General features: G+C 42.4%; 1 protein-coding gene across 1 annotated transcript; it reads left to right on the top strand.

Moving 5' to 3' along the window:
- The first annotated feature begins 12 nt into the window (after positions 1 to 12).
- MCOLN3 (mucolipin TRP cation channel 3) lies at positions 13 to 27,730 on the top strand. The gene is made up of 13 exons (XM_055140044.1): positions 13 to 120; positions 4,192 to 4,421; positions 7,949 to 8,116; positions 14,468 to 14,621; positions 16,087 to 16,171; positions 16,248 to 16,344; positions 17,827 to 17,926; positions 19,310 to 19,422; positions 19,502 to 19,651; positions 23,390 to 23,491; positions 23,602 to 23,724; positions 25,432 to 25,638; positions 27,596 to 27,730. Exons 1-13 carry the CDS (start codon positions 54 to 56, stop codon positions 27,728 to 27,730), a joined length of 1,731 nt encoding a protein of 576 aa, XP_054996019.1. The 5' UTR covers positions 13 to 53.
- Positions 27,731 to 27,959: the final 229 nt, after the last annotated feature.

The following is a 27,959-nucleotide window of genomic DNA, read 5'->3' as shown; positions in this document are numbered from 1 at the left end:
CTGCCCGGGGACTCGGAGCGGGAGGGCCGGGCCGCGCGCGGGACGCCCGCGCCATGGACCGCGCAGAGGTGGGAGCCGGCTGCGAGCTGCAGCGGGTCGGCCCCGCGCGCGGCCCCCGAGGTCAGTAAGGGGTGCGGGCGGCGGACGCGGGGTGGGCACGCCCAGGGGCTGCGGCCAGGCGAGACCCCGACATTGTGCAGTCCTGCAGTTCAGGGGCGCCCCGTCTGGGGGTGCGGGGTCCTTGGGAAATGGTCTCAGCGGAACACTGCGAGCCTCTCGGACTCCGGCGGCCCCTTAAATAACGGGGGTGGGAGGAAGAGCAGAGGGAAACGGGCTCTGAGCCTCTACCAGGGTTCCGGACCTTAGGCTGCGGGAGGAAGGCGCGCTGCAGCCTCCTACGGTCTCCGTGACCTGCAGCGGCTTCCAACCCTCGAGCGCGTCTGAATGCACGGTTCGGGCTAACAACTGACGGGCAGAAAAGAGAGAAAGAGAGAGAAAAACAGACAAGACTCAGAAGTTTGCGGGTGGTGAAGTGGAAAGCGCTCGCGACCTGAGGTTGAGTTAGTTAGCTTTGCCCTCGACTCGAGGCTCTTATTCCGAGCACCCCGCCCCCTGCCTTTCTCTGGCTCTGTGCCTCAAGATCCGTTTCAGCTTCTGCTCGCCCACCCGAGTGAGTTACATCTGTGAGTCTGTCGGTTCCAGGAGCACGTCTAAGACCTAGCTAGGTTCCCTCCCCGCCCAGGTCTCCACCTCCCTGGTGTCTTTCGGTGCTGGTCCCTGGTGCACTGGCTGACCCTCGGCAGCAAACACAGGCCTCAATCCGTGGGAGTTTTCATTTCATCTATTTGTAGGCGCAGGGGGTCGTACCCAGGGTTCACAAGTGAGAAGTATGAGTTTTTTTCTACTGAGGATGCCCCCACCTCTCAACCCCTGGGTCGAGGTGTTTAAAGTGAACCTTTGGAAGGATTACCCAGGGGGGGAGGGAGGGTGGGAGCTAAAGTTTGCAGCAAGTTGAATAGGTTGTCCTTGTCAAGGCAATGTCCAGCTCCTGGAGCACTTTTGCTGTGGCGTGCTGGATACATTCATCCTCGTGGCTCATCTTCTGTTTGTTCCTGTGGGTTACTTGGGTTACTCGTTTGTTTAAAATTTAATTTTCCCCTGTCTCAAAATAGAAAGAGCTCAATGACTCGAATTCGTAATTCACTGACATGCTTTATTATTTACAGCTTCCCTACGATGTTGGTTTTGTGTTTGCGTTTTGATTAGTATAAAATCATCTCTTGATAAATGTATTTCTTAATTTTTATATTCTTTTTCTGAGTGCCACACTCGGCCGTGCTCAGGGCTTGCTTCTGGCTCTGAGCTCGAGGATCACTCCTGGCAGGGCTCAGGAGACCATATACAGTTCTGGGGATTGAACCCTGGATACCGCGTGCAAGGCAAATACCTTCTGTACTATTACTCCTGTGCCCATCTTACTTTTAAATTCCATAGACAAAATCTCTTTAAGTGCTCGTTAAACATACCTTTTTAGTCTTATTTAAAGGTTTGTTATTTAGGGGCTGGAGCAATAGCACAACAGGTAGGGCGTTTGTCTTGCACACGGCTGACCCGGGTTCGATTCCCAGCATCCCATGTGGTCCCCTAAGCACCGCCACGAGTAATTCCTGAGTGCATGATCCAGGAGTAACCCCTGTGCAATGCCAGGTGTGACCCCCCTCCCCTCAAAAAATAAAGGTTTGTTATTTTTATTTCTTTTAAAAATAATTATCATAATTTGGTAACATGGCTTTTTAATTTTTGGTTTTGGGGCCACACCCAGCGGGTGCTGGGGTCTTACTCCTGGTCCTGCACTCAGGGATCACTTCTTGGTGGGCTCAGGGAATCATATGGGGTGACAGGTATGGAACATACAAGGCAAGCACCTTAATCCCTATACACAGATCAATTTTTAACGATGTACTGCTAACATATGTATCGAATGTTAGAGTGCAGTGTTATTTAAGTAAAAATTATTAGATTCTCTATCACAGTTGAAGCTATAAACATTCACTCTTTTACAAGTATTTGAATTTAGTAAACATTTGTTAAGGGAGAGGAAACAATCATATTTGAATGGGAGGGTGGGCTCCTAAGTCGTGTTCTGGAGGTCTAGGGGCCAGTCTGGCAATTCTCGGGCATCCAGGCTGTTGTTTTACATCTGAGAGTGCTCAGATGGTGTTGTTCCAGGACAGCACCCATCATGCAAGGGAAGCGTGTAGTGCTGGAACTGAACCCGAGTAAGGGGCATGACAAGCCTCCATCCTAACCACTGTACTAACTCTTGATCTCCACCATGCCATTTTGAAAATGGAAATAAATATCCTATGGTAAAAATTCCAAGGAATATGGCTTTCCCTCTTCCTAAGTCTCTCCCCAAGGGTTATTGTATTCAAACTTTGATAAGCACTGTAACAAACATAAACTACATTTTAATGAGCTCTAATTATTTTCTCTAGAGTGTACAACACATACTATTGTAAATGTTTTACGTTCAGCAATATCCTTTTTTTTGGGGGGAGATGGACTTTATTGGACCATACTTACTGGTGCTCATTTCTTTGCTCTGGCTCTAAGCTCAAGGGTCACTCCTAGCAGTCTTGGGGGACCATATCGGGTGTGAGGGATTGAACTGGGGTTGGCCGCATGCAAGTCAAACACCCTACTTGCTGCACTTTTGCCCTGGTCCCAGCAGTATTCTTATCAATCTTTTCACTATTCAAGTATTTAGAACTTTTTTCCTGTTTTTAGAATTGATTTCTGTTCTTTGAAGGTATAAGTATCATTATGTTGGGTTGGCTAAGTGCTGAATCAAAACAAAATGTGAATTCCAGGCTTAGAAAGCAGTGTGATAATGTAACAATGACTTGTCAGATACTGTATTAACATTTAAATAATTCCTCACCCCTGGTGTCTCTGAGCAGAAGTTATTATAAAAATATCAGAACCAGTATTTCTATTTTGTGTTGATGAACTCCCTTTGGCTTGGAGGTATTTTATTATTAATAGGTTACCATAATATCAATATTAATTGGAGGTAAAATTTAAGATAGTTCCTCAATATTAGTTGGAAGTAAAATCTAAGAATCTCTTCTTAGCTATTTTGGAAAATTTTAATACTTTGCAAAAGTTTTTTTTTATTAAAAGAAACCACTGACAATTTTTCAGAGGGACAGATGGAAAAGTAGAAATTAGAAAAATAAAAGGTGCTACTAAAAATGCCTTTAATAAAAGCAACTACAAGTTAGCAGCTGATTTGATTTAGACTTAAGTTGAGCTCTGAATTCACCTTCCAGAGCAGTTAATTCCTGGAGACTCACCCTGACCCTTAAAAGCATGCATAGCTATTTAGAAAGCTGAGTTGGTTGCTGGGCTCTCAGGTAAGCCAGGCTGCTAACTTAGTATTAGACGCTCTGTTAGGAAGGACTTTATGTGCATTTTAGTCATTGTTTAGTACAATAATAGGAAAGTTGGTGGTGTTGCTCTGATTTTGCAGAAGAAAATGTGGAAATGCAGGGTGAGGGATTAGCATAAAATCACAGAAACATTATACATTCCATGATATGTATGTACATATATATATGCTCATATAAAATAACAATACATGAATGTAACTGTCATCCTGTTGCTCATCAATTTGTTTGAGCGGGCACCAGCAACGTCTCTCATTGAGAGACTTATTGTTACTGTTTTTGGCATATCCAATATGCACAGGTAGCTTGCCAGGCTCTGCCATGTGGGCTCCTTACTCTCGGTAGCTTGTCGGGCTCTCCGAGAGGGGTGAAGGAATCGAACTTGGGTCGGCTTCATGAAAGGTGAACGCCCAACCACTGTGCTATCGCTCCAGCCACATGTATGTAAATGTAATATAATTACTGTATTGTCACATAATACTTTTATTAGTAGAAAGAGCTCTTGAATATAACTTTCAACTGGGTGGAAGTTCACTTAGTAAGTGAAAACAAATAGAAAAATGATCTCTTACATTCTAATTAATTTTTTAAATATCTGAAGTGTGGTTTAGAATAATGTTCTTGTTTGAAACTAGACATTTTGTTTGGATTTCTTGAAATATCCTACAATCGCAAAGAGTATAGAGGTCTTCCTTTACTTACAAAATAAGAATGTTTTTCATTTTCTCCTTTTCCCTAGAGATGGCAAATCCTGAGGTTGTTATTAGTAGCTGCAGCTCCCATGAAGAAGAAAATAACTGCAGTTATAACCAGGGGACATCTCCCACTCAGGAGCTCCTGTTAGAAGATCAGATGAGACGCAAACTCAAATTCTTTTTCATGAACCCTTGTGAGAAGTTTTGGGCTCGAGGTAGAAAACCATGGAAACTGGCCATACAAATTCTAAAAATTGCAATGGTGACTATTCAGGTAAGCATCTCAGATCATGAGTTCAGTGAGAGCCTTTCTCTTAACAACAAAGGATAGTGAGTTTTAAATATAACTTTTAATTTTGACTTTTTGAGTCACCTGGTTATTCTCAGGGGTTACTCCTGGCTCTGCACTTAGGAAATACTGGTGGTGCTTGGGGGACCATGTGGGATGCTGGGGATCAAACCCGGGTCAGCTGTGTGCAAGGCAAATACCCTACACACTTTACAATTGTTCCAGCCTCTTTTTTTTTCTTCTTGGGTCACACCTGGCGATGCTCAGGGGTTACTCCTGGCTCTGCACTCAGGAATTACCCCTGGTGGTGCTCAGGGGACCATATGGGATGCTGGGAATCAAACCTGGGTCGGCCACATGCAAGGCAAACACCCTACCCACTGTGCTATTGCTCCAGCCTGCTCCAGCCTCTTAAATATAACATTTAGCTGAATTGTTAAAAAAAAGTAAATAAATAGATTTTAGAGCCTTTTATCTTAAATATTTGTGTAAGAAGACTTTGAACTTTTCCCTTTTTCCATTCTTTCATTAAATTATAATTTTATTCACATAATTCTAATTAATTTTCTGGAAAATTTTAATACTTGTCCTAGCTTAAAGTTTCTAAATTGACCTGAGAATCCCAACCAAATGATTCTTTTCTATCCAAGTTTGTTTTTATGAGAATGTCTTTCTCTTCAGAAACTTCAAAGGGTTCTGTTATGTCAAGTATTTGGACTGTCAGACCCTGGCACTCATGGGGGCAATGCCACCTTCACTTGAAAACGAGAAGGTCAAATCTTTTTTTTTTCTTAACTCCATCTTTATTCAAAACCCATGCAAAGTATTCAATATTCTAAATCTCTTTTAAAATTAATGTATTGTTATGGTTTTTCTATGTGATATTCCAAGAGCATATAGTAGAAATTTTCTTCCTTATTTTCTTTTATGAACTCTAGCTTTCCCCACATCTCTACTCTTGAAGCGCTTAGATGTAGTTTTTTTTTTTTTAAAGAAATATTTTATTGAACCACCGTGAAAACAAGAAAAAAAATACAAAGCTTTCAGGTTTAAGTCACAGTCAAATACTGATTAAACCACCATCCCTTCACCAGTGCACCCGTTCCACCACCAAGAACCCCAATACACCCCCCTCCCACCCCACCCCCCATCTAAGTACCTAATGATATTCCCATTATTCTCTCTATATATTGAGTACATTTCATATTTCCTTACAGAACTCACTATTGTTGATTGGAAATTTCCCCCAACAATCAGGCCTGCTGAATAAGCATCATCTAATAATTTCTCTTCCTTGGTAAAAGTGAAGACTTTGGTTTTGGGTTTCTAATATTTTATCTCAGTTCACAGTCAATTTGGATGGCTGCAAGAATCGGCTCTGGTGCCAAAATGGGTTAGGAGACCTCAGGATCACACTCAGTAGGCGCGGAGGCTCTGCTTCTCGTGCCGCGGCTCTTGGTTCATCTCTGGGCGGAAGGCGCGCCGGGAACACCTCCCCTCCCAGGATCACCTACAGGCTACGTCACTAAAGAGAGTCCTACCTCCTGGTGGAGGGGTCTTAGAGGGTGGCTCTCACTGCATGGCTGCTGCCGCTGCCGCCATTTTTGCTCAGAAAAATGGGGTGGAGAGGGAAAAAAATCCCTCCCCGGGCTGCACGAGGTTGTAGTTCAGTTCACAGTCAAAATGCATGGCTGCAAGAATCTGCTCTGGTGCCAAAATGGGTTAGGAGACCTCAGGATCACAGTCAGTAGGCGCGGAGGCTCTGCTTCTCGTGCCGCGGCTCTTGGTTCATCTCTGGGCGCTGTAGTTTTTTTTTTTTAATTAATAGTTTATTTTTAATTAGTGAGTCAACGTGAGGGTACAGTTACAGATTTATACATTTTTATGCTCATGTTTCTCCCTTACAAAGTTTGAAAACCCATCCCTTCACCAGTGCCCATTCTCCACCACCGGTAAACCCAACATCCCTCCCCCCTCCCCAGTCCCTTCTCCCCCCACCCCACACTGCCACTATGGCAGGGTATTCCCTTTTGTTCTCTCTCTCTGATTAGGTGTTGTGGTTTGCAATAAAGGTGTTGAGTGGCCATTGTGTTCAGTCTCTAGTCTATATTCGGCCCGCATCATCTTTCCCCCACATGACCTCCAACCACATTTTACTTGGTGTTCCCTTCTCTGAGTTGCCCAGAATGAGAGACCAGCCTCCAAGCCATGGTGACAACCTCCTGGTACTTATTTCTACTGTTCTTGGGTGTTAGTCTTATAGTCTATTATTCTATATTCCACAGATGAGTGCAATCTTTCTATGTCTGTCTCTCTCTTTCTGACTCATTTCACTTAGCATAATACTTTCCATGCTGATCCACTTATATGCAAAGTTCATGACCTCATTCTTTCTAACAGCTGCATAGTATTCCATTGTATAGATGTACCAGAGTTTCTTCAACCAGTCATCTTTTCTAGGGCACTCGGGTTTTTTCCAGATTCTGGCTATTGTAAACAGTGCTGCGATGAACATATAAGTGCAGATGTCATTTCGACTATACTTTTTGGCTTTTCTGGGATATATTCCCAGCAGTGGTATTGCTGGGTCAAATGGGAGCTCAACCTCTAGTTTTTTGAGAATCGTCCATATTGTTTTCCAAAAGGGCTCAACTAGCCGACATTCCCACCAGCAGTGTAGAAGGGTCCCTTTCTCCCCACATCCTCTCCAACAGCGGTTGCTTTTGTTCTTTTGGATGTGTGCTAGTCTCTGTGGTGTGAGGTGGTATCTCATGGTTGTTTTGATCTGCATATCTCTGATGATTAGTGATGTAGAGCACTTTTTCATGTGCCTTTTGGCCATTCGTATCTCTTCCTTGGTAAAGTTTCTGTTCATTTCTTCGCCCCATTTTTTGATGGGGTTGGATGTTTTCTTCTTGTGGAGTTCAACCAGTGCTTTATATACCATTGATATCAACCCCTTATCTGATGGGTATTGTGTAAATATCCTTTCCCATTCTGTAGATAGTCTTTGTATTCTGGTCACCGTATCTTTTGCGGTGCAGAAGCTTTTTAGTTTAATGTAGTCCCATTTGTTGATCTCTGTTTTTACTAGATTGCTTAGTCCCGTGTCATCTTTGAAGATACTTTTATCTTCAATATCGTAGAGGGTTTTGCCTACCTTATCTTCAATGTACCTTATGGTTTGTGGTCTGATGTTGAGGTCTTTAATCCATTTTGATCTGACTTTTGTGCATAATGTCAGGTCGAGTTCTAAGCCCATTTTTTTGCATGTGGTTGTCCAGTTGTGCCAGCACTATTTGTTAAAGAGACTTTCCTTGCTCCACTTCACATCTCTTGCAAGAGAAGGTCAAATCTTTTATCTTTAAGGACAAACTAATTCACAAATAATGTTGAATTTCTACGTAATATATTCAGATGAATTAGACACTGAATCTTGTATAGATAATTCAATCATTGTATGGAACCTTTTAATTTCATTAATTTTCACCTTCTTTTTTCCCCCTTTTAAGCTGGTACTTTTTGGATTAAGTAACCAGATGGTGGTAGCTTTTAAGGAAGAAAATACTATAGCATTCAAACACCTCTTCCTCAAGGGATACATGGATCGTATGGATGACACCTATGCCGTGTATACACAAAGTGATGTGTACGATCAGATCATCTTTGCAGTGAACCAGGTAAACCAAGTGTGCTCATTCTTTAATTTGGAAAGAGAATAGAGGAGAACATGGTTATCCCTCTACAGAACAAAAGTTGACATTCAGGTGTAGAAGGGTGAACATTTTTATAATGACATGTAAAAATGACATGAAAAGTACTTAAAGTTGTTTTTAAAAATATCATCAATGACTTTTACAAAATTCAAAATTGAGAAAAGCTTTTCTTTGCATGCGGCCGACCCATGTTCGATTCCTCCGTCCCTCTCAGAGAGCCCGGCAAGCTACCAAGAGTATTCCGCCTGCATGGCAGAGCCTGGCAAGCTCCCTGTGGCATATTCGATATGCCAAAAACAGTAACAAGTCTCACAATGAAGATGTTACTGGTGCCTGCTCAAGCAAATCAATGAACAACAGGACAACAGACAGTGCTAAGAGAAAGACAGAAATTGTAAGGAGTTAATTAAAATAATCATACCTTTGGTATGACCAAGGAGTCTCAATAATTCAAAACTAGAACTTATTATACTGCTTGTAAGTGGTCATTAAGTCTTCAGGGTTTATATTTCTAAGAGTCCTTAGCAAACAACAAAACTACTAACTGTGCAGAGTGTATATTAACTTTGCAGAGTATAGCAACTAAAGCTCAAAAATTCATTTTGAAAATAGATAAGGCCTTTGTGTCATATAAACAATGAGATTTTATTGTAACATAAAGTAATAATGTCCCTCCCCCTACCAAGTAAACTTTTTTTTATGAGTCAGATTTCTATGCTGAGTTGCTAATCAACTAATGTTTGCAGTAAGCAGTACATAAGATCCTAACCTCTTACCTTATAGGTATCATTGAAATTATTTTTTAAGTCAGGGTTTCCCACATTGGTTAGTTTGCAGAATACATGTCAAAATTATCACTTATTCAAAAACTTATGATAGTTCTGCAGCCATGACTCTTAATTAGACACAATCCATACACAGAAGAGGTTGTATACCACAAGTCTTTCTGTGAGCATTTGTGTTGGGAAAATATGCCAACAATCTATAGTTTACTGCAATTAAGTAAACTTCCATAAATTGTTAAAACAGAATAATCTCTGAAAATTTGTAAGGGAAAATACAATAAAACTGGAGATAATTTTAAGAGTATTGTTTTCAGCTTAGTACGTTTCCTAAAAGCTGTAGTTTTCCTTTTGGCACATGCATAGTGGTGTTGGGAGCTGGGGACTATGATAAGGTCAGTGGGTATGGAAATAGAATGCAGTTACATTTCTCTAAAACACTTTTGCTTGTAGGGCTTAAAAACAATCTTGAAAAGCTAGTAGTTGGCATTCATGAGCAGACCATTCTGGATACCAAATTTCTGTGCATATCTTCACTATATCACTGTCATCCCATTGTTCATCGATTTACTCCAGTGGGCAACAGTAACATCTCCATTTGTCCTAACCCTGAGATTTTAGCAGCCTCTCCTTACTCGTCTTTCCCAACAATTGGAGGCTCTTTCAGGGTCAGGGGAATGAGACCTGTTATTGTTAATGTTTTTGGCATATCGAATATGCGATGCGGAGCTTGCCAGGCTCTGCCATGCGGGCGGGATACTCTCAGTAGCTTGCCGGGCTCTCTGAGAGGGATGGAGAATGTATATCAAAGAATACAAGCAAGTATGTTAAAACCAAACGCATATGTGCTGCTTTATGCACATCAGTGGGGTAGACTATAAGAGGTTGCTTTGTCTTAATAGTGATATATATGAATTCCCCTCCTAGGACACTAGGGAGTATTAAGTGGGGTTGTTTACATAGGGCAGATGATTCCTCACTGTCTTCTAAGCACTATCAGACATTTTTAGTTGAAGATTAAAATCATCTTTATCATAATATTGATGAATAAGGTAGGTTTTACTATTAATAAGCTCAGTTCTTCTGTCTACCTATGCCCAGAGAATTGCCTAGGGAAAGTATGAACTGATAGAGATACCTTTGGGTGTCAAAAGGAATAGCCTGACAGTTGAAGGGGTACTCAGAGAGGAGACCTAAGAGATGAGACTCTGGCATATCAGTCCCCAAGTAATTCCAGGACCAAGAGGTTAGTTATACTGATGGGATCAGTTAGCTTCTTGATGTCATTGGCCTTGAAAAATCTCTCAGGGTCAGTTTGATGTAACACTGTATTACAACCACAGGTTTTTGTTTTTTACACATGCTTATATATTTCAATATCAAAGACTTAAGTTATTTTGTGTTTAGACTGTATCCTGGCTGTCATCATCTCTTCTGAGTTCTTTTCTTCCCCTTAAAATGTGGGCAATCCTAACAAGGTCTGTCCTTTTCCAGCCGAAATCCCCTGCAACACACATGTGCGTCCCATCACAGTCAGGTGACCCCTTAACCACTGCTCCCTGTGGGTGGTGGTACCAGGTTGTCCACAAGCTCCTCACAAGCCTCTGCCCAGAGCAGGTTTGTGGTTCCTTCTCACCTACTCCCAGGCCTGCTTCTCTTTCTGGTCAGTTGCTTAGGCTAAAGACCCCAGGAAAGCCAGAGACAGGCCCAGAAGGTGGCAAGGGAGGCAGAGATGGGACGCCTGCAGACCAGGTGGCTGCGGACCAGCAAATGCCCAGGAGAGCTGCAACTGCTGTGGCTACAAAGAGACAAGAAAGGTGCTTGGGGGCAAGAGAGATAGTTACGGGCATTAGGGGGGCTGGGACAGGGCAGGAGGAAAGAAGAAATAGAGAGAGATAGAGGAAAAAAAAGAAAGAAATAGCATTGTTTGGTCTGTGGCTCAGTAGCAGAGTATCTGCCTTGCTGTTTGAGGCCCTGGACTTGATCATGACCACTGGTATTACAGAATTAAATAAACAAATGCCTGATATTCTTGGAACCATTTACTCTTGCAGCTCAAGAATAGTCTATAAACTTCTTCTTCTAGTGGGCTTCCCTCCTTCTCACCTCCCTGTGCGACCACTGCTTGGCTACTATTTTCTCAGGAACTCGCCTAAGTGCATCGATCTGATTGCATCATCTATCTATGACCTATACATACACATACTTAGAGCTTTCTACATAAAACTTTCTATATCCATCTCTCTACCTGTCTTTCTATTATCATCATCGACAACAACATGTATCACAGAGTTTAGCACATAACAGCCACTCCGGTGTGTGTGTGTGTGTGGATGAATGGGCTCAAAAGGTTCATTTTTTGGGCTGGAACAATAGCACAGCAGGTAGGGCATTTGCCTTGCACGCAACCGACCCAAGTTCTATCCCCGGCATCCCATATGGTCCCCCCAAGCACCGCCAGGAGTAATTCCTGAGTGCAAAGCCAGGAGTAACCCCTGAGCATCGCTAGGTATGACCCAAAAAGAAAAAAAAGTTTCATTATTTGTGATAGAATCAGTGATCACATTAGGACCACAGACAAATGATCTATACTCAAGGAGCAATTGACTTTAATCTGCTTATTGGCAGGGAACGGGACTTGCTCCTCATTGAGGTAAGGACATTTGGATGCCAGGGACTCAGCCTAGGGTCTCACACATGGAATGGGTGCCACTAAACCCTATACCCAGGAGTAATCAATGAGTGCAGAGACAGAAGTAAGCCCTGAACATCGCCAGGTGTGGCTCCAAACCTACCAACCCAACCCAAACCAAACAAGAGGTTTCATTTGTCCAGGAAAGAGACACAGATTGTAGAGATTAGGGAAGTAGCAGTGAAGATGAGGAGAAGCATTTAGATATGGGAATTATTTGAAAGTAATGCATAAAGTTCTTATTGATTAGAAGAGAAATATAAAAGAAAGAGTCTAAGGGATCATTTCTAGGTTTGGGTCTGCACTATTAATTGACTCACAAAGTTTATTTATTGTGAGGAGAGATATAGTAGAACAATTTTTCTTTTTTTAGTTAATTAATTTATTTTAAATTGAATCACCCTGAGGTAGAGTTACAAAGCTTTCATGTCATACAATGATCGAACACCCATTCCTCCACCAGTGTACATTTTCCACCACCAGTGACCCCAGTATCCCCCCAGTCCCATCCCTCCCCCTGCCTCTGTGGAAGACAATTTCCCCTCATACTCTCAGAAGCATTTTTCTGTTGTACATTTAAGATTCCTCTTAGACATTAAAGGTGTCATGTAGCAGATTGCTACACATGGATGGAATTTTGTGAAGAGGTCAGGAAGTTGTGAGCCTACAGGTGGTGTTTAAAATACGGGACCAAGGGGCTGGAGCCAAAGCACAGCAGGTAGGGCATTTGCCTCGCACATGAACCGACCCGGGTTCAAATCCCAGCATCCCATATGGTCCCCTGAGCACTGCCAGGGGTAATTCCTGAGTGCAGAGCAGGAGTGACCCCTGTGCATCGCCAAGTGTGACCCAAAAAGCAAAAAAATAAAAAAATAAAAATAAATAAAATATGGGACCAAGATCTCAAGCTTTCTTGTAGATGGATGGTTGGAGCATAGGACTCAAAGTCAAATTGAGATTTGAAGATATGAATTCAAATCTGACATATCACACACACACACACACACACCCATTACAGTCACGGTCACAGTCACAGAGAGAATGTGGAGAAAGGTTGGGGACTAAATCAAAAGACAGCCAGAGAAGTAGAGAATATCTAAAGAAGGACTCACTAAAGGAAATTAAGAAGGAACACCAGAAACCAAGTGAAAAGTGTCTCCCATCAAAGGAGAAAAAGCTTTTAAATGCATCAAAACAAGAGAAGCTGAGTTAGAGGAGGGAGAACTCAGAGTCAGCTCTGGCAATTGGCTGCTCATTGGAACTCAACAAGGCCCACCTCAGAATCCATTTTGTTGGGGCTCGAGTGATAGTACAGCAGGTAGAGTGTTTACCTTGCATGCAGCCAACCCAAGTTTGATCCCTGGCATTCACGTGGCCACCTGGGTTTGATCCCTGGCATCCCATATGGTCCCCCAAGCACTGTCAGGTATAATTCCTGAGTGAAAAGCCAGGAGTAACCCCTGACCCCCCGAAAACAAACAAACAAACAAACACAAAACAACAATATAAAAATTTATCCTGTAGACCCAGAATTGAAATAATTTTTTTCTTTTATCATAGTTCACTTCACATATATCTGTTAGTAAACTTACGTATCTATGTGTCCTTCCCATTACCTCCTTAATCCCAAGGGAGAGGTATTACATCCTTATCTTAATATCATGAATTATGCCAAACAACATCAGTCATTTTTTATAATTTTCATTTCAGAAATCCTTTGAGTTTCAGTAGATAATTCTGATCCATAAGATTTGTTTGTAAAAGCAACATTTTGTTTTATTTAGAGGATCCTTGCATGATTAAGCAATGTTGCTGTGAACATGACTAAACTGTATTCTTACAAAAATAAGATGAAAAATGTTTTCAGAGAAAAAGTTTTTTGGGGACAGAGATACAGCTCAATGGGATATCATATCCTCGTATGGAATAGGTCCTCTGTTTGATCTTCGCCAACAATGCTCACTCCCTCTTGTGCCACTTGGTGTGGCCCCTATTTAAAGAAAATCTAAAATAAAGTGAGGAAAAGGCACATTTTTGTTTAGTTTGGGGGCCACACCTAGCAGTGCTCATGGATTAGTCCGGGAGGTGCTGGGGGAACACATAAGATGCCAGAGATCGAACCCTGGGTCGGACGTGTGCAAGAACCTACTTGCTAATCTATCACACTAGCCCCAGCACATATTTTAAAATGAATAAGTTTTGCTTGTTAGTAAGGAAGAGCTGCATCTCACTTCCTGTATTAAAATAATTAAGCTGACTCTGACCTTTCAGGAAATAGTTCAATCTAAATAAAATTTGTAACCACACAAAATGTAAGTATGAGCTTCTGAGCATAGTTCTTTTCTTTTTCTTTTTTTCTTTTTTTGCGTCACACCCAGCAATGCACAGGGGTTATTCCTGGCTCATGCACTCAGGAATTACTCCTGGCAGTGCTCGGGGAGCATATGAGATGCTGAGAATCTAATCTGGGTGGCTGTGTGCAAGGCAAACGCCCTACCCGCTGTGCTATCACTCCAGCCCCTGAGCATGGCTCTTTAAAGAAGAAAAAGAACCTCTGAGTCAACCATTTAAAGTCTCCAGTTATGAAAATAGGAAACCAGAAACTTAGAAGCTTCCATGGCTTGCCCAGGATGACAGAAATGGGACTTGAGCTCACATCTGTAATCCACCTGTGTTCTTTGCGTGTGCATAATAGACTGTCACTCTGCATTTCAGAGTGACCGTCCCCACCAAAGGGTGGGCGGGCGCCTACTGGATCCTAAAATGGGGAAGAAAAGGAAACACGAGTTCACTTGGGTGCTGGCAGGCAGTCACATTTTCTGTTTCTCTCTATTGTTGAAGTACTTGCAGCTCCGCAACATCTCTGTTGGCAATCACGCTTATGAAAACAAGGGAATGGAGCAGTGTGCCATGGCCATCTGTCAGCACTACTACAAGCAAGGGAACATCTACCCTGGGAATGACACCTTTGACATCGATCCAGAAGTGGAAACTGGTGATGTTCTTCTAACATGTTAGGGTTTCTGTTCTTACTGCTTGATTTATGCCTATGATCAGTGATTTCATCTTGAAAACATTGATCAGAGCAGTCTGTTCTGCTATTTTACACACCACTTGGAGTTGATATGTTTCAGGTACTGTCCTAAGCCCTTTACTATCACTCATGATTCTTAAAACAAGAACAATGAGGTCCTGGCTTCGATTCCTGACTTGGCCAGAAACAAAAACAAACCAACAACGACAACAGCAAAGGAAGGTTTGTTAAAGGTTTGGTGGAAGACTAAAGGATGACGTTTAAGGGCATTAAGTGATCTGCCCAAGGAGTTAATAAGAGGCAGTGTTAACATTCTGGCTCTCAGTGCTCTTAACCACTCTATCCTGATATTTCATATGGAATCAGTCATTCGATAGATAATATCCAACAAGATATAACGCTGAAAATTACTGATGCCCATAGAGCTCCCTTCCCTCCATGGCACTTCAGAAGGCAGAATCTTTGCAGGTGGGTAGGGATAACAATAAGAAGGAGAGCAAGGAGTAGCAATAGTTTATTAGTAATAAAGCTCTCCAGCCCCTGGGGCTGGAGCGATAGCACAGCGGGTAGGGCGTTTGCCTTGCACGCGGCTAACCTGGGTTTGATTCCTTCAACCCTCTTGGAAAGCCCAGCAAGTTACCGAGAGTATCTCACCCACATGGCAGAGCCTGGCAAGCTACCTGTGGTGTATTCGATATGCCAAAAACAGTAACAAGTCTCACAATGGAGACGTTACCCAGGGCAGGTCAGGGAACACTATGGGGTGCCAGGGTCAGCTTTGTGCAAGGGAAGAGCCTTACTGGATATACTGTCTCTCTGATCCTCATCTTTCTTAGCTCTATTTTCTCCAGGGAAGTTGAAGTTTTTTGAGTGAATCATTGTAACCAAGTGTTATTGGTACCTTGTGGGGGCAGGATACTGGGGATTAAACTTGGGGCCCCACATATGCAAAGCAGGTGCCTTAGCCATTAAGTTATACTGCCAGTCTCAAGTTCTAGTTTTTAAATGTAATTCAAGAAAATCCCGAGTGCTTGAGTATCTAGTCTTATGTGTATTATCCTTTCAAGGTGCATCATCATCATCGTCATCATCATCATCATCCAGTTGATCGTCGATTTTCTCGAGCAGTCTCAGTAACATCTCCATTCGTCCTAGCCCTGAGATTTTAGCAGCCTCTCTTTACTCGTCCTTCCCAACGTTGCCGCATTGGAGGCTCTTTCAGGGTCAGGGAAATGAAACCCATCATTGTTACTGGTTTTGGCATATGAATACGACACAGGGAGCTTGCCAGGCTCTTCCATGCTGGCAGAAAACTCTCGGTAGCTTGCCAGGTTCTTCGAGAGGGAGAATTAAGCTATAAGATGTTTTTCAAGGTGCAGTTTTACTTATTTCAGTTGCTAACATGTGCTTTGTTCATTTTTTGCAGAATGTTTTTTTGTCGAACCAGAGGACTCTTTCCACATTGGAACCCTAGAAGAAAACAAGCTCAATTTAACACTGGACTTTCACAGGTGAGGGAAGCAGGTGGGATTGTAACTAGTCTATGTGTATCTGTTTTCACTATATGGGAATGTTCTCTGTTTCTAGACTCTTAACCGTGGATCTGCAATTTAAACTGAAGGCCATTAATCTCCAGACTATTCGTCATCATGAGCTCCCCGACTGTTATGACTTTACTCTCACTGTAAGTGCAAGTTAGGCAGAATCTGATTCTGTTTTTATCTAGTTGTAGGTCTTATCAGTTTGAATGAAGGTGTGATCCAATAATGCACAAGACAACATATTTGAGTGGTGTTCATTAGGTGTGAAAGGTGAAAGTCACTGTTTCCCGAGCACTTCTAGAGTTTGCTCATCTAGTTTGTACTGTTTCTGTTGAGAAATCTGCTGTCATCTTCACTATTGTTCTTAAACATGTTCTATTTTTCTCCTGGCGCCACTTCAAAAATTTTCTGGGCTCTAGAGATGTGGCTCAAGTGGTAGAACACATGCCTGCCCATGTAAGGCGCTAGGTTCAATCCAGATCACTGTATGGTTCCATGAGCACTGCCATCATTGTGGCCACAATTGTAAAATAAATGAAAAATTAATCGGGCTGGGGACATACCCCAGGGATTAGGACACATACCTTTCATGCCCCTGACCTGGCTCAATCCCTGACTCCACTTGATCTCTAGAGTGTTACTGGCCTGGTAACTAGCCAGTACTACTGTAACAAAGCACTACTGGAATGATCCGTTTGGTCCCAGGCACTGCAGGGCAAGAGCAGCACCACATTCTTGGACCCTTGCACTGAGGTCCTGGCCTGGTTGGCTCTCACCTGGAGTGACCCATGGGTCTCTGAGCACAGCAAATAAAACAAATAAAACTTTGAAATAGTAAATTAGCTCAATGGCTAGAGAATGTGCCTTGCATGTGTGAGATCCTGACCTTGATCTCTGGCATGAAATGGCCCTTTGGACACTGCTCGGTGGGGCCTAGGTGGTACCCAGCACTGCTGGCCCAAGCACCATGGCTGAGCTCTACCAGGAAAGACCCCCTTGCTCCCAAGCTCTGCAATAGGTCCCTATAAAATTTTTTTAGTAAAAATTTTCTCTGATCTAACAATTTGATAGTGATGCACCTTAGTATAGTTTTCTTCGTGTGTGTGTGTGTGTGTGTTTCACTGTATTTCTTGAGTTTTCTTTTAAAAAAATACCAAGTTTCTTCCTTTTGTGAGATTGTTACTGAAAGCCAGCAGTTCTGGGAATGGTCAGACTTGAAGCTGCCCCTAGGATCCTCTGAAAGATGTCCACCACCCCAAGGAGCATGGAGATAAAGCAACCAAACGCAAAGTCTATCTGAAATCTTCTGTTTAAGGCTTTATCACATTGCCCCCGGGAAGAAGCTTCAGTAAAACCATTTATATGACAGACACTGTGTGTAGAGGGGAGGGTCCCATACCAGTGGTCAAAATTTAAACATCTCAATCAGTCTTTTAATTATGATTTAATCAAAGTAGAGAGAAGTAAATAGAACCTCCCAAGATTGAACCAGAGTTAGTAATAAGTCAGGATGAGAATTTACATTGCCTTGAGTCTTAAGAGAAATGCTACTTCTCAACTGAAACAGAGAGGTATTTTGGCTTCAAAACTTGTTTGTGACCCTCTTCCTGATCTATGTTACACAGATTACGTTTGACAACAAGGCACATAGTGGAAGAATTAAGATAAGTTTAGATAATGACATTTCCATCAGAGAATGTAAAGACTGGAATGTATCTGGATCAAGTAAGTGATGAATTTATGAGTCTTCAGAATAATTCTGTAATTGCTGGTCTCTGAGATATGTGGAATATCAGCTGGACTTTACCCTTTTTCCTTGTGTTGATGTTGAAGTGTCTGGGGGTCAGACACTTGGTCCTGCACACATTAGGGGCACTAGAGACACATGCACCTGTGGTGATCACAATCACTCAGGCGCTCTCCCACTGAGTTACGTCCCCAGACAGGTCAAGAGGCCTATTATTGGAACTTGACAGTCTGACCAAGGATACACAGGAAAAAATAAGCATGAACACACAACAAAAACTTCCAGTGGAGTAATAAGTTTTTGCCTCAGGTATTAAGACACAAAAACATCAAAAGGCCAGGATATGAATTTGAATATATATCTCTTTGATACCTAATAAAGCTAGCTTTTCATATCACTGGGAATGATAGTAACTTCTTTGTATAGCAAATGTTATTGGTTACTCATAGTGATGGAGAAGATGAGGAGATATATATCGCTTTGTAAACAGGCAAGGTTGTATCTGAAGGGTAGTAGCTTAGGACTTCCTTTCAAAAACATGTATATGCCTAAGCCCAATAATTCCACCTTTAGATAGTCACTCACCTAAATAATCACTTGTGGAGCCAGAGAGATTGTACAAGGGTGAAGGTGCTTGCTTTGAATGTCACTGGCCCTGGTTTGATACTCAGCACTGTATTTGATTGTCTGAGCACCACCAGGAATGATCCCTGAGCACAGAGCAGGAGCTATTCCTGAGCACTGCTAGGTGTGTCAAAAAAAAAAGGAGAGATATGGAGGGCCGGAGCGATAGCACAGCGGGTAGGGCATTTGACTTGCACGCGGCCGACCCGGGTTCGATCCCCGGCATCCCATATGGTCCCCCAAGCACCAGCAGGAGTAATTCCTAAGTGCAAAGCCAGGAGTAACCCCTGAGCATCGCTGGGTGTGACCCAAAAAAGCAAAAAAAAAAATGGGGCTGGAGAGATAGCACAGCGGGTAGGGCGTTTGCCTTGCACGCGGCCGACCCGGGTTCAAATCCCAGCATCCCATATGGTCCCCTGAGCACGGCCAGGGGTAATTCCTGAGTGCAGAGCCAGGAGTAACCCCTTCGCCAGGTGTGACCCAAAAAGCAAAAAAAAAAAAAAAGGAGAGATATGGAAAAGAAAAGAATCACTTGTACCTATACACAGATAAGACGTGGAGAATTGTAGTAGGGAGAAAATAGATTACAGTTTATACTTGTCAATATTATAAACATCTATATGGTGGTATGCAATATAACAGGAAAGTAAATAGGCTACAATATTTTTAAAAGTAGGAGGTGTATGTCATCATTTTAATGTTCAACTCCATTAGCAAGTAACCGTCTTTCCTTCTAGTTCAGAAGAACACACATTACATGATGATCTTTGATGCTTTTGTTATTCTGACATGCTTGGCTTCCTTGATCCTCTGCATTCGATCTGTAGCTAGAGGACTTCAACTTCAGCAGGTAAGGATTTTTGTGTGATAGGAATTCTAAGGATGGTTTGATTGACAGATAAATTTACTGTCTTTCCTTTTCCCTAAAGGAATTTGTCAATTTTTTCCTCCTCCACTATAAGAAGGAAGTTTCTGTTTCTGATCGAATGGAATTTGTCAATGGATGGTATATTATGATTATTATTAGTGACATATTGACAGTCATTGGATCAATTCTGAAAATGGAAATTCAAGCTAAGGTAATTTTCTAATGCCACTGCTCATATCAGATTTACATTAATGACCATTTGTTTTTCCAGAACTCATATTTACAAAGTAAATGATTTCTTTAAATTTTATATCAAATTAAGTTGAAATTTATAATAATTTTCTTAAATATAGTCAGCAAATCCTTTAAGCATAGTGTTTTTAAGTATGATCTATATCCGTCATTGTCATAATCATTCTGGCTTCCTGATCAAAGTACTCCTTGAGACCTAATGAATCTGAGAACTGGGGGAAGGCTGTGCATTCTTCTACACACAAAAATTCATGTATATAACAAGGTAACAAAGGTAAGGAATACTTTCTGTTTGTTCTTACAAGAAATGCCAAGATCCTGAGCCAAAAAAGAAAAAAAAGGAAAATGTGGCCAACATATTGTTATTGGATGTTGTTGTTTCCTCTGTTCAAGCATACTGACAGTGTTTCTGGATTTTCCTATTTTAATTCTGAGCCAAGACTAGATGCCAGTTTTTACTAGCTAAAAGCAAAAATCAAATGAAAAAACGAATTGTTTTACTGCCGGGAATGTAGTTCAAGGGTAGAGAACTTGCTTTGTATGTGTGAGGCCCTGTCCTTGGCGCCTGACACTACAAAACATAAACAATTAAACCAAACAATTAATCATTTCAAGTGAAAATAAAAATTCTAGCCTTGATTGCAACACAATCTAGGTATGAAGTAGTTAGTGTGCCTATAAGACTCAGATTCCTGGGAAGAGATCTAAAAATGCCAGCATTCAGCTGAGCTAAGAGCTTACCTCTCTCTTGGGCACCTGTCAAGGTTTTCTAGATTGTTCATTTGCTTAGCTCCAGGCAGCCATCCAGGGCCAGGCTTTCTCCTATCATGTTGCCCTGATAGTCATTTTGGGTCCCCCGCCACACACACACACACACACACACACACACACACACACACACACATACACACACACACACACCACCCCACCACAAGACCATATGACTGATGCTTGGTTACATAACAAACAGGTTCCAGCCTGTAGGAAGAGAAAGCATGTGGTGGCGGTAGCTCTTAGAGTCAGGGTCTGGAGTGAAGGATTTCATTACTGTCTACATCCCACTAGAGACAACTTAGCCACCAGGAAGGCAGGGGACGAGGGGGTCTGGGAGCACAGTCATGCAAGGACCTCAAAAGGGGAGAGTGGGTTTGTGTTGGAGCAGAACAACCATTATTGTCCATTGCTATGACATCTATTATTGAAACACAGGTTTTACTTTAGGAAAACCAAAAAGGAAAGCCATGAGAGATTTGTACTGCCCTAGTCATTTCATCCAGTCCCAGGGTTTGAAGTAAAAATCTATTTGCGGTGGTTTCCAGTTTTAATCTCCAGTCTGAAATTCTTCACTTGAAATTTATTCTCAAATATCCAATGATCTACTTCTACATTACTGTCAGGATGCCTACCTGGGCTCCAGATTTAAATTACCCCCTAAAATATCCACCCCCACAGTCCAAACCTCTTCCTCAATGGCCTTTTTTCACTTGAGGACCATCCCCTGTGGTATTTGGGGGCTACTTCTGCCTTAATACTTGGTGGGGCTTGGTACTCCTCAGCAGTTCATGTGGGACCATGGATCAAACCTGGGGTCTCCATATGTCAGATTTGCATTCTGTCCCTTTGTCCTGTCTATCCCTATCTCCTCTGCTCTCTCCATGGTGTTTTATTGGGGGGTGTGGGGATGGGTATTGGGGGGGGGGTGGTAGGTGACATCTGGCAGTACTCAGGGGTCACCTCTGGTTCTGTGTTCAAATTCACTTCTGGCAGTGCTCAGGGGAGCATATGTGATACTATGTATTGAATTAGGGTCAGCCACATGCAAGGCAAGTGTCTTAACTCCTACACTATCTCTCCAGCCCTCTTCATAGCCTTTCAAAACTCAACTTACAACAACTCTTTGCAGCTATTCAAAAAATATGCATCCTTAGTTCTCCTCTTTTATTAATCCTCCCTTCCTAACGTCTTATCCAGAGGAAATCGCATTGATCGACCCTCAGACCTCACTCCAGCACCTCCACCATTACCGGTCTGGTCTACGCTATCATCATGTTTTTCTTATACTGTTACAAGAGACTTCTCACTCCATCCATCTGATTTTAAACAGCAAACATTTGATCATATCTGTCCTGTTTAGAGTTCCCCAGTCTCCTCGGCCTATTCCGATTAAAAGGTACAGTGGTTAAGTTAACCTATACTGTCATCCCCCTTACACCCTCTCTGCCTCTCATTTCAGCAGATTGATCATCTTGCCAGCCTCTGCCTGACTGGAGGCAGCTGATTCCTGTGCCTGGGGAGCTTGCCCTTAGCATCCTTCCTTTGGTCCTTCTTCAAGTGCCACTTTCTCTGAAAACTATTTATTAATTTTTGCTTTTTATATTTTTCTGGATGGGACACACTTAGAGGAGCTTTGGGCTTCTCCTCACAAGTACTTGGGGATGACTTCTGGGAACAATTGGTGGGCCAGGCAGGACAGGTAGCAAACTTGGGGTGCTATCATGCAAAGCATATGTTCCAGCCTCTGAGCACTCTGATAGAAATGCACACCTAACTTCATTTCGTTTCCCTCTCCTAAAGTTTCTCTGCCCTAGTACCAGCTAACACAGAAAGGATTTTGTTTACTTATTGTTTTCGTCTCTTTCACCCTCGCTAGAATGTAAGTTCCATAATGGAGTGAGTTTTGTTCCACTTACTGCTTTGTCCTTAGCATCCAGAACTGTGCCTAATTCAAAGTCACTGTCACTCACTGTCATCCCATTGCTCATCGATTTGCTTGAGCAGGCACCAGTAATGTCTCCATTGTGAAACTTGTTTGTTACTGTTTTTGGCATGTTGAATATGACACGGGTAGCTTGCCAGGCTCTGCTGTGCGGGCGAGATACTCTTGGTAGCTTGCCGGGCTCTCCTAGAGGAGCGGAGGAATCAAACCCCGGGTAGCCTCATGCAAGGGGAATGCCCTACCGCTGTGCTATCGCTCCAGTTGTGCAATCGGTTAGCACTCGGTACTTATAGGACAGTACGTGCAGAGCCTAATTCAAGGTACTATTAAAAACTCGAGCTCATAAATTTGGGATTCTAATTGACTTTATTAATCAATCATTAATGGATAGGATCCTATCTAGTAAGTGAAAATTCCTGGAAAAACTGGCAAAAAACAAAGTATTACACAAAATCACAGTGACACATTGTTATTGATTAAAGATGAAATTATTTTCAATAATCCATCTTCCCTCAGGGCAAAGGGGGTGTTTTATCATGTAGATAACCTTTTAGTGTTGACCTGAAACTTTGACTTAAGATTACACTCCTGGGTGAGGCTGAAATGACTATCAGGTTAAGTTTGGGTGAAGGGTCAGTTTTCTCTGTAGCACTGTAGCACTGTCGTCCAGTTGTTCATTGATTTGCTGGAGCGGGCACCACTAGTGTCTCCATTGTGAGACTTGTTACTGTTTTTGGCATATCAAATATACCAAGGGTAGCTTGCCAGGCTCTGCCATGTGGCAGGGATACTCTAGGTAGCTTGCCGGGCTCTCAGAGAGGGACAAAAGAATCGAACCCGGGTCGGCTGCATGCAAGGCAAATGCCCTACCCGCTGTGCTATCGTTCCAGTCCAGTTTTCTCTGTCTCCAACATTACCTAATAAGTGTCCCTTGCCCAGATGAATATCTGTTGGACAAGCTATTCTTCTCTTCTATTTCAGAGTCTAACAAGCTATGATGTGTGTAGCATCCTTCTGGGTACTTCCACCATGCTGGTGTGGCTTGGAGTCATTCGATACCTGGGTTTCTTTCAGAAGTACAACGTAAGGAATTCCAGCGATTTCCAGATTGTTGGTATTTCTCTCTTTCAAAGTTAACTTCATTGCTTTGGTGGAAGGACAAAGATGCTAATGGCCTCTCTGAACTTTTCTAGCTAATTATACTGACGCTTCAAGCAGCGCTGCCCAACGTCATCAGGTTCTGCTGCTGTGCAGCAATGATTTATTTAGGCTACTGCTTCTGCGGGTGGATTGTGCTCGGGCCTTACCATGACAAGGTACTGATAAACAGCGTGTTTTTCCCTATTACTCCTACATTCTTGAAGTGGTGCCATTTGGCCTGTGACCCTTTTAAACTGTGCTCCATTTATTTTATGATTTGGCCTGAAAATGTGGATGGTGGAGTATCTGTTGCCATGTTTATAAACTGTTTCCAACTCAGGAGGGTGATGGGTTCCCTCGGCCGCCTCATTTTTTCCTTTGGTGGTAATTAAGTCCTTTCTATCATCAGTGAAGTCATGTTTATTCAATTTGATCCATTAAAGCAAGCTCTTTAGGTAAGCCTTCTTGAAGTATGGCTTTATTTTAGAGAGTGAAATTTACAGGAATATTTGAAAGGCGTGCTTCCAAGTCAGGAGTCTTCACTTTACCCTTCTCTCCCTATCCCCCTCTCTCTGTTTTGGAGCCACATCCAATGGTGTTCAGAATCTGCTCCCTAATCTGTGCTCAGAGAGTAGCTTAGCAGCCACACTTACAAACTGCCCCCACCCCCCATGTAATCCCATCAATGGCCAAGATCCAGAGACTAGATAACAACGCTCCCTGAAGTGCTCAACCTCTAATAGCCTAGTTCTCCCTCTCAGAGAACCTGGCAAGGTACCGAGAACATCCTGCCTGCACGGCAGAGCCTGGCAAGCTCTCGTGGCGTATTCGATATGCCAAAGACAGTAACAATGATGGGTCTCATTCCCCTTACCCTGAAAGAGCCTCCAATGTGGCACCACTGGGGAGAACGACTAAAGAGAGGCTGCTAGAATCTCAGGGCTAGGATGAATGGAGACGTTACTGGAGCCCACTTGAGCAAATCACAGTGATACAGTGATTCTGTGCTCAGGGTCTGCTCCTGACAATGCCTGAGAGACCATGTATTAGTGGGGATTGAACCTGAGTCTCCTGTGTGCAAAACATGCATGCAAACCTTTTGAGCTATCTCCTTGGGTCTAAGTACCCTTACCAAAAATGGGACAGAGGCATATGAAGATCCTGCTTTGCATACAGGAGCCCAGGATTTAATCCCCAACACAGAGTAGTCTCTGAGCACACCTGGGAGTGACCACTGAGTACCACTGGGTGTGGCCAACAAACAAACAAACCCCTCACCATTTACATTTGAATTGGCCATTCTTTAGAATTTGTCCTCTTTGACCCAGAACCTTAAGTTTTCAGGCCCAGTATTTTTTCCGGTTTCTGCCTGAGACATCTCCTAATGCTTCAGGTACTAATGAATCACTTTTCACTATACATCCAATTTATATAAATTGAGTGTGTGTGTGTGTGTGTGTGTGTGTGTGTGTGTGTGTGTGTTTAAATAACTGAATCTTTTGCAAATGAGAAGCATACACATATCTGAGTCATGGGCTGGGACTGGAGTTTCTCTGCAGAAGCATTTCAAGAATGACACTTTGCAGAAAGGAGGGATGGGTAAGGGTGAGCACAGAGGGTGCGACCAGCCCAGCCTGTAACACCTTCAACTCAACTGAATCCTATTAAGAGGAGCAACAAGAAAGGTTATTCTAGGAAAACTAGTAGGTGTGGTTTTCCTATATGTACATAACAAAGCCAATGCCTATAGTTACCTTGAGTTATCTGTGTGAAGGATAGGGCTTATCTAGCCCCATTGTTTTGCATATGGTGGAAAATATTATTTTGCTCCTTTGGGAAGGATCATGGAATAAACTGACTTTTTCCTTTTTCTTTTTTTCTAGTTCCGTTCTCTGAACATGGTCTCTGAGTGTCTTTTCTCTCTAATAAATGGAGATGATATGTTTGCTACCTTTGCAAGAATGCAGCAAAAGAGTTACTTGGTTTGGCTGTTTAGCAGAATTTACCTCTACTCATTCATCAGCCTCTTTATATATATGATTTTAAGCCTTTTCATTGCCCTTATCACTGATACATATGAAACAATTAAGGTAGGTTCATCAATAATTATTTCTAGAATCTGTGGTGTGTCAACAAATTACAGTGTCTATTGGCAGTGAGGTGGGGTGGAGATTTGATGAATTGTTCATTTTTTCAGGGTGGAAAAGAAGGACTTGAGTGGTACTAAACAACAGAAATGGAGGAGAAATATAATTTCTTCTATTTCTTTTCTATTTCTATTTATAAATGCTGGAAATTATGCCTCTAATTGTGTTAATTAAACTTCCTAGCTTCTTATTAGAACTGTAAGAATCAATATGTATAGTGAGGTATACAGCCTTTCAGAAAGCAAAAATTTTGTGTGGGGCTTGTTCAATTGACCTCTTTATTTGGAACATGCAACCAAAAAACCCATTTCTCTTTGCAAGACCCTGCAAGGCATTACACTTCGAGCCAATCTTCAGAACAGCGAAGGTTCTGATATGCCGAGGACCAGCTGTGTATGCTTTAGGTAGTTGGAAGAGATTTTGAAAAGATACAATTCATATTGTCATGTTCACATAAGACTGACACTGAGGTTCCCAGAGTTCACGTAGCCCAGGGGCCCTTTCAGCAATTCTCACTCAGCCACCGAACCTCTGGCTCAGTGCAGTGCTGAAAACTACCAGGTCACCCTGGCAGTGCTCAGGGTCACAGTTATGATCAAGGTATGATCAAGGTACCATTTGGTGATGCCAGGATTGAACCTTGGTAGTCTATATGCAAAGCATGCACTTTCACCCCTGTGTATCTCTCAGCCCCTCACATGGGGTGTTTTTAAAATCAGTTTACTTGTTTGAAATATGGAAAGACAGACTAAATCTCCCTGGATATTTCATTATGGTCATGAGTTGGGTATTACAGAGATTTCAGAAACTGAATGTCTTAATTGCAGATGTGTGTTGATAGTCACCATTGTGACAGAAAAGAAGGTAGTTGGATCCATCCGAACCGCACCCCATGGTGCCCCAAAACTTCACTACCTTCAACTCTACATGCAGAGAACTCAAGGGTGACTTCTAAGAGACCTGACTAACCTGACTTGAAAACTCCCCATGACAAGCCTGACACCACACTTCAGATGATAATCTCTTTCTGTCGACTTAAGCACTTATCAATGGGCTAGCTAAGCTATTTCTGATTCTTTCTTGCCTCATTCATAAGTATGAATGAGGTACTTGACAAAGCTGTCTGTCCAAAAGAAAGATACCAAAATGGTGTCTTCCCATATAGCGTTCAAATCTTGGCCCAGGAACATCCAGCTGAACTGAAATCTCCTGAGGAAGGCTAAGAATGTGCGTGTGCACGTGATACACACAAACACACATGCACGCATGCATATACATACACATCTCCAATAGTACCATTCTTAATCTACATCAGCCTGACTACTTGTGGCTGTTTTACACTGTACTGTTTACACTGTACATTGGGCTTGCGCTGCAGAGATAGAGCAGGGAGGAAGCTGCTTGCCTTGCAGGTACTTGACCTGGTTTTAGTCCCCAACACCACACAGTGTCCCCCAGAGCACCACCCAAAGTGATCCTGAGCACAGAGCCTGGAGTAAGTCCTGAGCACAGCAGGGTGTGGGCCCCCACAACAAAACAAACGAAAAACAAAAATAAACATTCAGCTCCAAGAGAGAGTGGTAACAGAAAATTTTAGACCTGGGTAAGGGCTGACTGGAATCTCCCTGACTGAAAGGTTCAGACTCAGTTTACCAGGTCCCTCTTGGGCTGAACTACAGCTACATGAGAGTTCAAGAACACTGCAAGCTCTCAGACATACATTGCCTCAGCCAAGTACAAGGATTGGCTCCACAGGTGACATTTTCCTGAACTTACAAGTAACTAAGACGTTCTAGAACACCTTTCCCCCCATTATGCCAAAGGATATGTTTAAAATTTCAAATTAAGTGTTTTTACGGGACTTATTGATGGAAGTTTCCCACCCCCTTCCTCTGTATAGAATTACCAACAGAACGGCTTCCCGGAGACTGACCTTCGTACATTTATATCCGAGTGCAAAGATCTACCCAATTCTGGAAAATACAGATTAGAAGATGACCCTCCAGTATCTATATTCTGTTGTTGTAAAAAATAACTGTCAGGATTTTCTGTGCCCTGAAGGAAAATAGAAATTACAACTGAGCTGGAAGATGATATGGACATTTTAAGATCAGCTGTACTATGTTCAAAGGCTATTACTCTGAGCAAATTAATAACTGTAATTCATCAAAAAACTATTTATATTTTTAGAAGATTGAAGTCTGCAGCTTTTATGGCGTGTTTAAAAATAAACTTACTTTGATGAGAAATTTTGGGTTGCTGGT

This window comes from Sorex araneus, chromosome 5 (genome assembly GCF_027595985.1).
Source record: "Sorex araneus isolate mSorAra2 chromosome 5, mSorAra2.pri, whole genome shotgun sequence".
Classification (NCBI taxonomy): Eukaryota; Metazoa; Chordata; class Mammalia; order Eulipotyphla; family Soricidae; genus Sorex; species Sorex araneus.
This window is presented reverse-complemented; position numbering and strand designations above follow the sequence as displayed.

Bases quoted from the DNA above. Each gene is read 5' to 3' on its own strand.
- MCOLN3 (XM_055140044.1), top strand. From the start codon at position 54: ATGGACCGCGCAGAGGTGGGAGCCGGCTGCGAGCTGCAGCGGGTCGGC. The intron at 14,622-16,086 runs GTGATGTTCTTC...CATTTTTTGCAG, and splicing joins CGATCCAGAAGTGGAAACTG to AATGTTTTTTTGTCGAACCA. The intron at 23,492-23,601 runs GTAAGGAATTCC...GAACTTTTCTAG, and splicing joins GTTTCTTTCAGAAGTACAAC to CTAATTATACTGACGCTTCA.